The sequence below is a fragment of the Tachyglossus aculeatus genome, chromosome 4, assembly GCF_015852505.1.
Source record: "Tachyglossus aculeatus isolate mTacAcu1 chromosome 4, mTacAcu1.pri, whole genome shotgun sequence".
In the NCBI taxonomy this organism is placed as follows: Eukaryota; Metazoa; Chordata; class Mammalia; order Monotremata; family Tachyglossidae; genus Tachyglossus; species Tachyglossus aculeatus.
Genome location: NC_052069.1, coordinates 40,019,487 through 40,033,482, shown reverse-complemented (window position 1 = coordinate 40,033,482; position 13,996 = coordinate 40,019,487). Strand labels below are relative to the sequence as shown.

At 41.7% G+C, this 13,996-nt stretch overlaps 1 protein-coding gene across 1 annotated transcript in view; it reads right to left on the bottom strand.

The window, feature by feature from the left end:
* Positions 1–13,996, bottom strand: part of LOC119927072 (calcium-activated chloride channel regulator 1-like) — a 49,111-nt gene that overhangs the window by 16,116 nt on the left and 18,999 nt on the right. Inside the window, 6 exon segments of the mRNA XM_038745614.1 lie at positions 41–147; positions 1,219–1,396; positions 4,896–5,120; positions 6,089–6,316; positions 7,092–7,269; positions 9,559–9,667. Of these exon segments, the coding sequence (XP_038601542.1) occupies positions 41–147; positions 1,219–1,396; positions 4,896–5,120; positions 6,089–6,316; positions 7,092–7,269; positions 9,559–9,667 (1,025 nt within the window).

The window sequence follows — 13,996 nt, the reverse complement described above, 5'->3', positions numbered from 1 at the left end:
AACATATGATAAAGCAAAGGATTATCTTTGAAACACACACCTGGATGGCCCTCTGAGACCTATTCCCACTTCTTGATGAAAGTCCACTGAAAGCATCAATCAGGCCATTCTGATCCACTTCATCAGTAGCAGAAAATCTAAATCCTCCTGAAATGAAATTATTCTAATTGAACTTTTAGTGAGTACAAGTGAAAAAACATGGTTCTATTCCCTAGGGATATTTTTACAGTGCACCAGAGGTACTTTTCATTTGTCTTATGCAGATGCCATCCCCACACAGATTTTTCTCTAGAAAATTTTTTTTAAGATAGCCTTGTCCAGAATAACTCCAATTTTGGTTTATCTTGGACTGTGAGCCCACTGTTGGGTAGGAACTGTCTCTATATGTTGGCAACTTGTACTTCCCAAGTGCTTAGTACAGTGCTCTGCACACAGTAAGCACTCAATAAATACGGTTGATTGATAGGAAAAGGTGAGAGGCCGAATTTGTTTTTTGACCTGACCTCTGCCCCATTTCCAAAATTCCAAAATCAGAGGACATTACTTTTTTAAAGAATAATGAAATTTTTAAGATCCCCTCCTGAGTACCGATAGTTCACATTCTTGTCTTACGCCGTCAAGTCATTTCCGAACTATAGACATACCACGGACACATCTCTCCCAGAACTCCCCCCTCTCCATCTGCAGTCATTCTGGTAGTGTATCCATAAAGTTTTCTTGGTAAAAAAAATATGGAAGTGGTTTACCATTGCCGCCTTCCACGCAGCAAACTCGAGTCTCCACCCTCATCTCTCTCCCATGCCGCTGCTGCCCAGCATGAGTGAGTTTTGAACTGTAGCAGATCGCCTTCCACTCGCTAGCCACTGTCCAAGCTAGGAATGGAATGGGCAGGCCTCTGCTTGACTCTCCCTCCCATAACGGAGACCACTACTCTCCAGGTGTGACCCTGAGAGGGAAGTTCACATTACTTGGAAAGAATTACATCTGGCTTAGCATTCTGCCAAGTATATTTTGATTTCCAGTTGACCCACTAGGCCGTAAACTCGTTATGGGCAGGAAATGTGTCTGCTAATTGTGTTGTTGCTAATTGTTCTCTCCCAAGGGCTTAGTGTACAGTGCTTTCCACACAGTAAGTGCTCAGTAAATAGCATTGGTTGATTGTGTGTACAAATTACTTGATTTCCCATTAAAAATGAATTTTAAGGTCAGAGTGATTACCTGTCATGTTTGCCAGTTCCTCTAATTCCTTTGCAGCACTTTTTCCCAGAGCAATTGTGTGAATAATGGCTCCACTTCGTTTCACTTCTTGAAAACATGAGCTTATAGTGGAGTCTTCTCCATCGGTCAATAATATGATTTCAGAACCATCTGTACTTTGCAAATGTTGGGTAATTACCTGAAAATTGAGGAACAGAATGTTAACTAGTGAGGTTTAAAGGTTGTCAGCCATCCCTGATTAAAATTGATGGACCCGAAAGATACTTGATTATGATTTTTTTTATTATTATGGTATTAAGAGCTTCCTATGTGTCAAGCACTGTTCTAAGATCCGAGATAGATGCAAGTTAACCAGGTTGGACACAGTCCCCACACCACATGGGGCTCACAGTCTAATGGGTATTGAATCCTCATTTTAGAGTGGAGGAAATTGAGGCACAGAGAAGTCAAGTGACTTGCCCAAAATCATGTAGCAAACAATTGGCAGAGCCAGGATTAGGGTTTTGGCCCTCTACCATGCCTGTGGTCTTCTCACTAGGTCACAGTGCATTCTCAATCGTGTCCTCTGGGAGTTTTGCTCCAATCACTCTGTTAGCATTATCATTACTATTATTATTTTGGTATTTAAGTGCTTACTATGTGCCAGGCACTGTTCTAAGCGCTGGGGTAGATTCAAGGTAATCAGGTTGTCTCACAGGAGGCTCACATTTTTTAATCCCCATTTTACAGATGAGGTAACTGAGGCACAGAGAAGTTAAGTGGCTTGCCCAAGGTCACACAGCAGACGAGTGGCAGAGCTGGGTTTAGAATCCATGTCCTCTAACTCCCAAGCCCATGCTGTTTCCAATAAGCCATGCGGCTTCCCTGTGGGAAGCATCCCCAGTGGGACTTCATAGGGAAGCAGCGTGGCTCAGTGGAAAGAGCATGGGCTTTGGAGTCAGAGGTCATGGGTTCGAATCCCAGCTCTGCCACATGTCTGCTGTGTGACCTCGGGCAAGTCACTTAACTTCTCTGAGCCTCAGTTACCTCATCTGTAAAATGGGGATTAAGACTGTGAGCCCCCCCACAACCCGTGGGACAACCCAATCACCTTGCAACCTTCCCAGTGCTTAGAACAGTGCTGTGCACATAGTAAGCACTTAATAAATGCCATCATCATCATCATCATGTGATTTTTTTTTTTTTTTTTCCTAGTCTCAGGGCAAGAAGGTTCCACTGTTTTTTCTTAGCTTCCATTATTTTAGTATATAATTCAGAGGGACCTGTAGCTTTGGGAGTAAGTAGGTGGGCCTGTATGACAACAGACTAGAAATATCCAAGCTCTTAGTAAACGCTTAATAAATATGAATGAATGAATATCCACTCCACAATCCCAAACAGTAAAGAGGAGAAGAGAGACCAAGATTGGAAATAGCATGGACAGTTTGGAGTGAAGTTAAAAGTCCCCAAATTAACTAATTATGGCACTTTTTAAGCACTTCATTCATTCATTCAATCAATCGTATTAAGCACTTACTGTGTGCAGAGCACTGTACTAAGTGCTTGGGAAGTACAAGTTGGCAATATATAGAGATGGTCCCTACCCAACAATGGGCTCACAGTCTAGAAGGGGGAGACAGACAACAAAACAAAACATATTAAAAAAATAAAATAAATAGAATAGTATAGTAGAATAATGTACTTCTTATGTGCCAAACACTGTTCCAAGCACTAGGGTAGATATAAATTTATCAGGTTGGACACAGTCCCTGCCCACCATGTGGCTCATACTCTTAATCCCCATTTTACAGATGAGGTAACTGAGGCCCAGAGAAGTGGGGTGACTTGCCCAAGCTCATACAGCAGACACAGGGCAGAACCGGAATTAGAACCCAGGTCCTCTGATTCACAGGTCAGCACTCTACCCACTATGACATGTTTCTTCTCCATTTAACTAGCTGTCCACTGAGGCTTGATGATAACTTAGATTGTTGTGGTAAATATTTCCTTATCTGGGATGTGGGAAGGTTTAGCAGCCAGTCATCACTGAAATTTAGAAGCAGCATTTCCTATGAGAGAGAGCACAGGCCTGGCCTTCAGAGGACCTGTGTTCCAATGCCAACTCTCTATCACTTGTCTGCAGTGTGACCTTGGGCCAGTCACTTAACTTCTCTGTGCCTCCATTTCCTCATTTGTTAAATGGGGATTTGAATACCTGTTCTCCATGCCCTTAGACTTAGAGCCCCATGTGGGACAGGAACTGTGTTCAACTATCAATCAATCAATCGTATTTATTGAGCACTTACTATGTGCAGAGTACTGTACTAAGCGCTTGGGAAGTACAAATTGGCAACACATAGAGACAGTCCCTACCCAACAGTGGGCTCACAGTCTAAAAGGGGGAGACAGAGAACAGAACCAAACATACCAACAGAATAAAATAAATAGGATAGAAATGTACAAGTAAAATAAATAAATAAATAAATAGATAGAGTAATAAATATGTACAACCATATATACAGGTGCTGTGGGGAAGGGAAGGAGGTAAGATGGGGGGATGGAGAGGGGGACGAGGAGGAGAGGAAGGAAGGGGCTCAGTCTGGGAAGGCTTCCTGGAGAAGGTGAGCTCTCAGCAGGGCCTTGAAGGGAGGAATCAATCAATCAATCAATCGTATTTATTGAGCGCTTACTATGTGCAGAGCACTGTACTAAGCGCTTGGGAAGTACAAATTGGCAACACATAGAGACAGTCCCTACCCAACAGTGGGCTCACAGTCTAAAAGGGGGAGACAGAGAACAGAACCAAACATACCAACAAAATAAAATAAATAGGATAGAAATGTACAAGTAAAATAAATAAATAAATAGAGTAATAAATATGTACAACCATATATACATATATACAGGTGCTGTGGGGAAGGGAAGGAGGTAAGATGGGGGGATGGAGAGGGGGACGAGGGGGAGAGGAGGGAAGGGGCTCAGTCTGGGAAGGCCTCCTGGAGGAGGTGAGCTCTCAGCAGGGCCTTGAAGGGAGGAAGAGAGCTAGCTTGGCGGAGGGGCAGAGGGAGGGCATTCCAGGCCCGGGGGATGACGTGGGCCGGGGGTCGACGGCGGGACAGGCGAGAGCGAGGTACAGTGAGGAGATTGGCAGCAGAGGGTGCGGGCTGGGCTGGAGAAGGAGAGAAGGGAGGTGAGGTAGGAGGGGGCGAGGGGATGGACAGCCTTGAAGCCCAGGGTGAGGAGTTTCTGCCTGATGCGCAGATTGATTGGTAGCCACTGGAGATTTCTGAGGAGGGGAGTAATATGCCCAGAGCGTTTCTGGACAAAGATAATCCGGGCAGCAGCATGAAGTATGGATTGAAGTGGAGAGAGACACGAGGATGGGAGATCAGAGAGAAGGCTGGTGCAGTAGTCCAGACGGGATAGGATGAGAGCTTGAATGAGCAGGGTAGCAGTTTGGATGGAGAGGAAAGGGCGGATCTTGGCAATGTAGGGCGGATCTTGGCAATGTAGGGCGGATCTTGGCAACTAGATTATCTACCCCAGTGCTTAGTACAATGTTTGGTGCGTAGTCTACCAACTCTATTGCATTGTGCTCTCCCAAATGCTTAAGACAGTGCTCTCTATATTATACCTGCTCAATAAATACCACTAAATTGATTAACAAATGATGTTATTATTACTATTATGGCTTTCACCTGGAGTCCCAGTTGGAGTCCACTGCAAATGGATGTTCCTCCATCAGCTACTTTAGGCAGCTTTGAGCTGAGCTCATGACATACATCATCCTGGACTATTTGACTCAGTTTATTTTGAACCTGGGCAACACTGTCAAATGTGACCAGCCCAACCCAAGATCCCACTTCAGCAATTTGCAATAGGAACACCTGTGCTGCCTGATTCATCCGATTGAAGCGATCCTCCTGCATGGAAGAAGAGGTATAGTTAAAAACTACTACAGCTAGGAAATTATTTGACCATTTAGAAAAGTAAAGATGTTTCTGCTTTTATTTCTGTTTTTGTTTGTTTTTTTTTTTTGCAAGGTAGCTTGGATTTCTGAAGTCCTTGAATACAAATGACTTCTTAAAGTCTTTATGGAATGGGATTACCTGTTCTCAAAGATACTTGGTTGACAGGTGTTTGATGAAAGTGGTTTGAAATATGTGGAATTCAGTTATTGAGAATAACATCAAATATATAAGAAAGACTGTCCTACATTTGAACATCAACCACAGGACTCCCACAATTAACACGATAAAGATGCAGAAGACTGGTCTATTTTTATGACAGGTTCAAAATTCCATACTGTCATTTTCACCAGCCCATAATACTCAAAGGGAATGTGATATCTAGCACTGTATAAAAGAAATATTTTCGGTGACAATATAGTAATTAAAAATATCCTCTCCTGTTATTTTTTTCCCGCAATTTCCTGCTCTACTCATATTGCTCTTACTGTCAAAGATAGTCTGATTTACTGGAAAGACTAATATAGAAAGAGCCAAGTTCCATTTTGGCTCTGCACATCAGCTGTCTTGATTTAACCTTTGGGTCTTTATCCTTGCAGGCAATGGGAACATGAAATCTTGGCATCACCTACAGAGATTAGGGAAGAGGGGACATTTTTTTGTCACTTAACTTTGATATGGCTCAGTTTCCTCATCTGTAAAATGGGGATTTAGAACCCATTCTCTCTCCTACTTAGACCGTGCAGGGATTGGATCTAACCTGATTATCTTGTATCTATCCCAGTTTTAGTACAGTGCTTAGCACACATAAAGAGCTTAACAAATGCTATTATTATTCTTTAATCATTATTTAAAGAGTTTCATTTATTGGATTTATTGAAAATTGCTTTTCTCTGAAAATGTTTAGGAAAAAACAGTCTTACCTGACTGATGCTTCCAGACTTATCGAGAACTAAGCAGGCCACTCGGTCTTTAGTTTGCAGCAGAGAGAATACGGTTGGAGGTGGTCTATTCATTTTTGCCATTGGAGATAAGTTACTGAAATCACTGGAGTTCATGATTACATCCCAAGTACTTCTGTGGTTGCACATTTTGTTTTGGAGATTAGGAGCTTCTGTGTTATGGGTTTCTGCATTACAGAATTCAACCACCTAAATGTATATTAAATAAGAAGAAAATATCACTGACCCCAAAGAGGCAGCTTTCAATTGCTAGATCACTTGCTCATACAAAGGGTACATTTTATTTTCTGGATGAGTGACTATCACATTATTTCATAAGATCAATCAATCAATCATATTTGAGCGTTTACTGTGTGCAGAGCACTGTACTAAGCGCTTGGGAAGTACAAGTTGGCAACATATACAGACAGTCCCTATCCAACAGTGGGCTCACAGTCTAAAAGGGGGAGACAGAGAACAAAACCAAACATACTAACAAAATAAAATAGAATAGATATGTACAAGTAAAATAAATAAATAAATAAATAGTGCTTACTATGTTCCAAGCACTGGACTAAGTGCTGGGGTCAATACAAGGTATTTGAGTTGGATACAGTCCCTGTCCCCCATCAGAGCTAACAAACTTAATCCTCATTTTACAGATGAGGTAACGGAGGCCCAGAGAAGGTAAGTGACTCGCCCACGTTCACACAGCAGACAAGTGGCAGAGTCAGGATTAGAACCCAGGTCTTTCTGACTCCCAGCCCACTAGGCCACACTGCTTCTGCTATCTCTGCCACTTTGACCTGATCCCCAGGTGTTTCTGATGTGGTTCCATGCAATATAGTTACTTTATGAAAGGCAACTGAGTGGAGAAATGAAAACTTCCCTTAACTGTTCCCAATTTAATTTTACTTCACCCCTAACTATGGGCATTTCAATACTCAGGACTTAAGCTCAATGGCGTACTGAACAAGATACTTACAGAGTCCAGGCTTTGCATAAACATTATCGATCCCTTTGCATGCTGGATTTTCTCGGGAACAAATGTGCAGCCGACTTCATAGAGGCCTGTCTCTTGGTCCAATCTGCATGGTTTGTTAATGCAGCTTCCCCCCTGGCATTGATGTACTATATTTTCACCAGTGACATCAGCTGAGCATCTAAAAAGTTATTTGGATGCAATTTAGAAGTGACTCTTTCTTGTTTTACTGCCTCTAAATTTATCCTTCTCCCTTTCTCTGAGTTATCACCATTCCATCCAAGAGGTAACTGAGCATTACTGGCAAAATGAAGAGACAAGTTTAAGCTCAACTGAGGATAGAAAAGTTTTGACAGTAATGGTAAATAATTCTAATATCTGTTAAATGGGGTAGTTAAAAGTCAATTAGGTTGGACATTGTCCCTGTCCCATATGAGTTCACAGTCCAAAGGAGAGAGAGAAAACAGGTATTTTATCCCCATTTTACAGATAAAGAAGCTGAGGTATGGAGAAAGTTATGCGGCAGGCTCAAGGTCTCACAGCGGGTGAGTGGAGAAGCTGGGATTCATTTATTCAGTCATACTGAATGTTTTCAGTGTGCAAAGCACTGTACTAAACACTTGGGAGAGCACAATACAACAATAATCACACACATGCCCTTCCCACAACATGCTCATTAGAGCCCAGGTCCTCTAACTCCCAGTAGGATTCATTCAGTTTATTCAATCACATTTATTGAGCACTTACTGGGTGCAGAGCACTGTACTAAGCACTTGGGAGAGTACAGTATAACATAAGCAGACACATTCCCTGTATCTGTCCACAGGGAATGTGGGAGGAGGAATTGGATGATATGTTCTTTGTCTACAGAGAACATGAACATTAATAGGGGAGGAAAAAAATGGAAATATTTACAACTAGCAGTCAAAATAAATTGATCAGACATATACATGAGTGCTAAGGAGGGTTTAAATAAGTTTGGAGGTGTTAGAGTTGACTGAAATGATGATATGGCTCTGAGTGTTGCGAAATTAAGTAGAACAAACTTGTTGGAACAGGTAGAATTTCATTTGAACGTGGGAAGAGATGTGGGAAAGGAGTTGAGAAACATACGGGAGGGGAAAGAAGCAAGATTGTTGAGGGGGAAAAAGCAAGTCTAAGTTGAGAGATTTACAATCAATATGAGCTCCTTATCTTCCCTCCAAAACCCTGCCCTCTCCCTGACTTTCCCGTCAAAGTGGATGTCACTACTATCCTTCCCATCTCATTCATTCATTCATTCATTCAATCGCATTTATTGAGCGCTTACTGTGTGCAGAGCACTATACTAAGCGCTTGGGAAGTACAAGTCGGCAACATATAGAGATGGTCCCTACCCAACAACGGGAAGCCCACAACCTTAGTGTCATCCTTGACTCTGCTCTCTCATTCACCCCACATGTCCAATCCGTCACCAAAACCTGCCGGTCTCACCTTCCCAAGATCTGCCTCTTCCTCTCCATCCGAACCACTACCTTGTTGGTACAATATCTCATCATATCCTGACTGGATTGCTGCATCAGCATCCTTTCTGATCTCCCAACCTCCTTTCTCTCCCTGCTTCAGTCTATACTTCACTCAACTGCCCAGATTATCTTTCTACAGAAGCACTCTGGACATGTCACTCCCTCCTCAAAAATCTCCAGTGGTTACCTTTCAACCTTTGTATGAAGCTAAAACTCCTCTCTACTGGCTTCAAAGCTGTCCATCACCTCACCCTCTCCTACCTCACCTCCCTTCTCTCCTTCTACAGCCCAGCCCACACACTCTTCTCCTCTGCCGCTAACCTCCTCACTGTGCCTCATTCTCGCCTGTCTTGCTGTCGACTCCTGGCCCATGTCTTACCTCTGGCCTGGAATGCCCGCCCTCCCTCACAACCACCAAACTAGCTCTTTTCCCCTCTTCAAAACCCTTCTGGGAGCTCACCACCTCCAGGAGACCTTCCCAGACTGAGCACCTCCCCTTTTCCTCTTCTGCTCCTCCTCCCCTCCCCATTGCCCCTGCTCCCTCCCTCTGTTTTACTCCCATCCGCTCCCACAGCACTTGTATATATTTGTTCATATTTAGTACTCCATCTATTTTATTAACGTTATGTATATATCTATAATGTTATTTATCTATTTTGATGGTGTTGATGCCTGCCTACTTGTTTTGTTTTGTTGTCTGTCTCCCCCTTCTAGACTGTGAGTGTGTTGTTATGTAGGGATTGTCTCTATCTGTTGCTGAATTGTACTTTCCAAGTACTTAGTACATGCTCTGCCCATGGTAAGTGCTCAATAAATATGATTGAATGAATGAAGGAATCAATCAGTGGTGTTTTTTGAGCACTTACAGTGCAGTGCACTGTACTAAGATCAGCCTAGGGGAATCACTAGACTGAATTGAATTAAATATTGTTTAAACCAGAGGGTAAAAATCAAAAGAGAAATACCTTGTTGCTTCAATAGTGCCTTGGCTGGAAATGTAGAAAGGCTGGTCAATATTGTATTCATCAAAGACTCCCCATCGGAGATGTGCCCATTCATGAACAAACACTCTGCCTGTGGCAGGGCATTATTGTTTAAGAAATAAATCAAAATATTTAGTAAATAAGCATATTTTCTATTTCTTCCCAGATTTGCATTTATATGAACCACTGTTTCAGAGCTGTAGGTTCAATCTGTTTCAGATTCCAACCTACTGAAACCCTTTCAAGAGGATATAATTCAGTGTTACAGTGATTTTTGCCAGTGAACCTCTATTTAGTACACAAAGAAAAGGTAGTTCTGTGGAAAATCAACTTTGAAGTGAAGTTGCAGGTTTGGTTTATACATCTGGAGTCCAGTTTGAAAGGAAGCCCCAAATCAATCTATCGATTGTATTTATTGAGTATTTACTGTGTGTGCGGACCACTGTAATTAAACACTTGGGAGACTGCAATATGATAGAGTTGGTAGGCATGTTCTCTACCCACAACAAATAATAATTATGGCATTTATTCAATTGTATTTATTGAGTGCTTTCTGTGTGCAGAGCACTGTACTAAGCACTTAGGCACTTACTATGTGCAAAGCACTGTTCTAAGCACTGAGGTAGATCCAAGGTAATTAGGTTTGACACAGTCCCTGTCCCTTATGGGGCTCACAGTCTTAATCCCCATTTTACAAATGAGGTTCTGACACAGAGAAGTGACTTCCCCAAGGTCACACAGCAGACAAGTGGCGGAGTTGGGATTAGAGACCTTCTGACTCCAGATCCGTGCTCTATCCACTACACCATGCTGCTTCTCATGTCTACTTTTCTCACCCTATAGTACTTGAAAAATGTTGGCTGCAAAAAATAAACCATTTTTTACCTATTATTAGAGTGCAAGAAATTAGCAAAGCAAGAAGGCTTTGGACCAGTTAAGAACTGTGGTCCTAAGAAGAATAGCAACAGCATTGCCTGTGAATGCAGGAGTCACCATGCTCAGCCTGGAGCTTTACTTGGTCTCTCACTTTACTCTCTGCCACCATGCCTCTGGCCTTGGTGGTAAAAGATCAATGGCCTAACAAGGCTCTTGGTAGAAGTTATTGTTCTCATAGCATAGTGGATAAAGCATGGGCCTGGGGGTCAGAAGGTAATGGGTTCTAATCCTGGCTCTGCCACTTGTCTGCTGGATGACCTTGGGCAAGTTACTTCTCTTCTCTGTAACTCAGTGACCTCACCTGTAAAATGGGAATTAAGACTATGAGCCCCATGAGGGACAGGGACTGTATCTAAGCTGATTTGCTTGTATTTCATTCATTCAATCAATCATATTTATTGAGCACTTACTGTGTGCAGAGCACTGTACTAAGCGCTTGGGAAGTACAAGTTGGCAACATATAGAGACGGTCCCTACCCAACAACGGGTTTCCAGTCTAGAAGGGGGAGAAATGCTTAACTAATACCACAAATGGTACTTTTGTTATTATTATTATTTTTCCCCCGGCCTTCCAAAAAAATTGATTGACTGGTCCATCAGTCAATCAATTATATTTATATCAATCAGTTTTATTTGGCACTTTCTGTGTATAAAGCACTATACTGAGTGCTTGGGAGAGTACAATATAACCGACCTGGTAGACATATTTCCTGCCTACGATGAGCATACAGTCTAGAGTGATTGGTATGTGATGTGGATAGAGGAGGGTAATCTCAAGTAGTATTGTTAAAAGCACAAACATTTTCATCCTTTACAACTGTTTTTACTAGTCTTCATCTCTCAGAGGATTCATTAGTTGTATATGAATAAACTCAGAATTTTCTTCTCACTCTGCATGCATTATTACTTGCTAGACTGAGTGACAGTCAATCACTAGTACTTATTGAACATTTACTCTGGGCAGAACACTATTCTAAGTGCTTGGGAAAGTATAATTAACTAAACCTTATCCTTGTCCTTGAAGAGCTTACGGTCTAGCAGGGTAGAAAAGCTAAAATAAATTACCTGTAGGGGAAGCAAGACAAATGGTTTTGGAGCAAATTAAGCTAATGTAGTCTTTGGAAGCCAAATGACTCGACTTAGATTTGCATATTTTGGACATATCCTCAGGAGGATTAATTCTCTGGAGAAGACAATAATGCTAGGAACATTTGAATGTGTAAACAGACACATTCCCTGCCCACAGTGAGCTTACGGTCTAGAGGCACTGTGTCCAACCTGATTTGCTTGTATCTACCCCAGTGCTCAGTACAGTTCTTGACACATAGTAAGCCCTAACAAGTACCATCCTTATTATTCATGCATTCACTCATTGTCATATTTATGGAGCTCTTATTGTGTGCAGAGTACTGTACTAAATGCTTGGAAAGTACAATTCAGTAACAGAGAGACAATCCCTGCCCACAACAGGCTCACAGTCTAGAAGCGGGGACACAGACATCAAAACAAATAAACAGGCACCAATAGCATCAATCTAAATAAATAGAATTATAGATATACACATCAAAAGAAGTAAATAGGCATTGATTATAATTTATGATGGCAGAACAAACTCTAAAGGAATTACAAGTTCTATCCTCACACATCACTTCAAAAGAGTCTCACTGATTTTCCATTCACTCTACTTAACAAGAATGGTGTATATATTGATTAACCTTCATGACTGTAAGGGTATAGTATATACCAACTCTATGGTATTGTACTCTCCCAGAGCTCAGTGTAGTACAAACAGTACAAGAGCTCAATAAATACCATTGATTTATTAATTGATTATATTTCTAGAATGAGGGACTAGTTTTTCCTACTGCAGAAACATTGGGAGGAAAGGAAGATAGATATAAAGGTTCATTCATATCAACCAACTCTATGTCATTGTAGTCTCCCAAGCATTTAGTGCAGTACAAACACTTAGTACAAGTGCACCATTAATATCATTGATTTATTAATTGATTATACTTTTAGAATGAAGTTTTCAGAAGAGACTACCTACAGCAGAAACATTGGGAGGAAGGGATGATGGGAGATCTAAGATAAAAATGATCCAGCAGTGACTGTTTTCAGGGAATAAAGATTAAAGGAATCAGGAACTTCTCTTATTAAGGTCTTACTTTGTGCAGAACACTATGCTAAGTTGGTAGACACATTCCCTGACATATTGAGAAGCAGCGTGGCTCAATGGAAAGAGCCCGGGCTTGGGAGTCAGAGGTCATGGGTTCAAATCCCGGCTCCTCCACTTGTCAGCTGTGTGACTGTGGACAAGTCACTTAACTTCTCTGTGCCTCAGTTTCCTCATCTGTAAAATGGGGATTAAGACTGTGAGCCCCTGTGGGACAACCTGATCACCTTGTAACCTCCCTAGCGCTTAGAACAGTGCTTTGCACATAGTAAGTGCTTAATAAATGCCATTATTATTATTACTATTATTATTGAGCTTAAAGTGTAGCTATGCTGTAATGCCCAAGGTCGGTTCAAGGTAGAACAGGGAAGAGACTAGCAGGAGGATAAAAGTAATAATTCTACCTAAAACACTGCTCTATCCTTCGGCAGTGTTCACTGGGAACTTCTCATGTGGATTTTTTTTTTTCCACTTCAGTGCAATTGATTATACTTTCAGAATGAAGTTTTCATAAGAGACTACCTACACAGAAACATTGGGAGGAAGGCATGATGGGAGATCTCAGATAAAAATGATCCAGCAGTGACTGTTTTCAGGGAATAAAGATTAAAGGAATCAGGAACTTCTCATGTGGATTTTTTTTCCACTTCAGTGCAAGTTGGCCAGTGGGTTTTGTTTTTGGGTTTTTTTTTTTGAGCATTCTGTTCAAGTTTGGGGTTATTCAGTCATATTTATTAAGTGCTAACTGTGTGCAGAGCACTGTATTAAGTGCTTGGAAAAGTAAAATATAACAATAAACAGACAGATTCTCTGCCCACAGTGAATTTACATCCCATACTGATAAGAAAGCTACAGGCATTATAATAATAATATAATGATGGTATTTGTTAAACGCTTACTATGTGCTGAGCACTGTTCTAAATGCTGGGATAGATACAAGGTTATCAGGTTGTCCCACGTGGGGCTCACAGTCTTCATCCCCATTTTACAGATGAGGCAACTGAGGCACAGAGAAGTTAAGAGATTTGCACAAAGTTACACAGCTGACAAGTGGCAGAGGTAGAATTAGAACCCACAACCTCTGAGTCCCAAGCCTGTGTTCTTTCCACTAATAATAATAATAATGTTGGCATTTATTAAGCGCTTACTATGTGCAAAGCACTGTTCTAAGCGCTGGGGAAGTACAAGGTGATCAGGTTGTCCCATGTGGGGCTCACAGTCTTAATCCCCATTTTCCAGATGAGGGAACTGAGGCCCAGAGAAGTGAAGTGACTTGCCCAAAGTCACATAGCTGACAATTGATGGAGC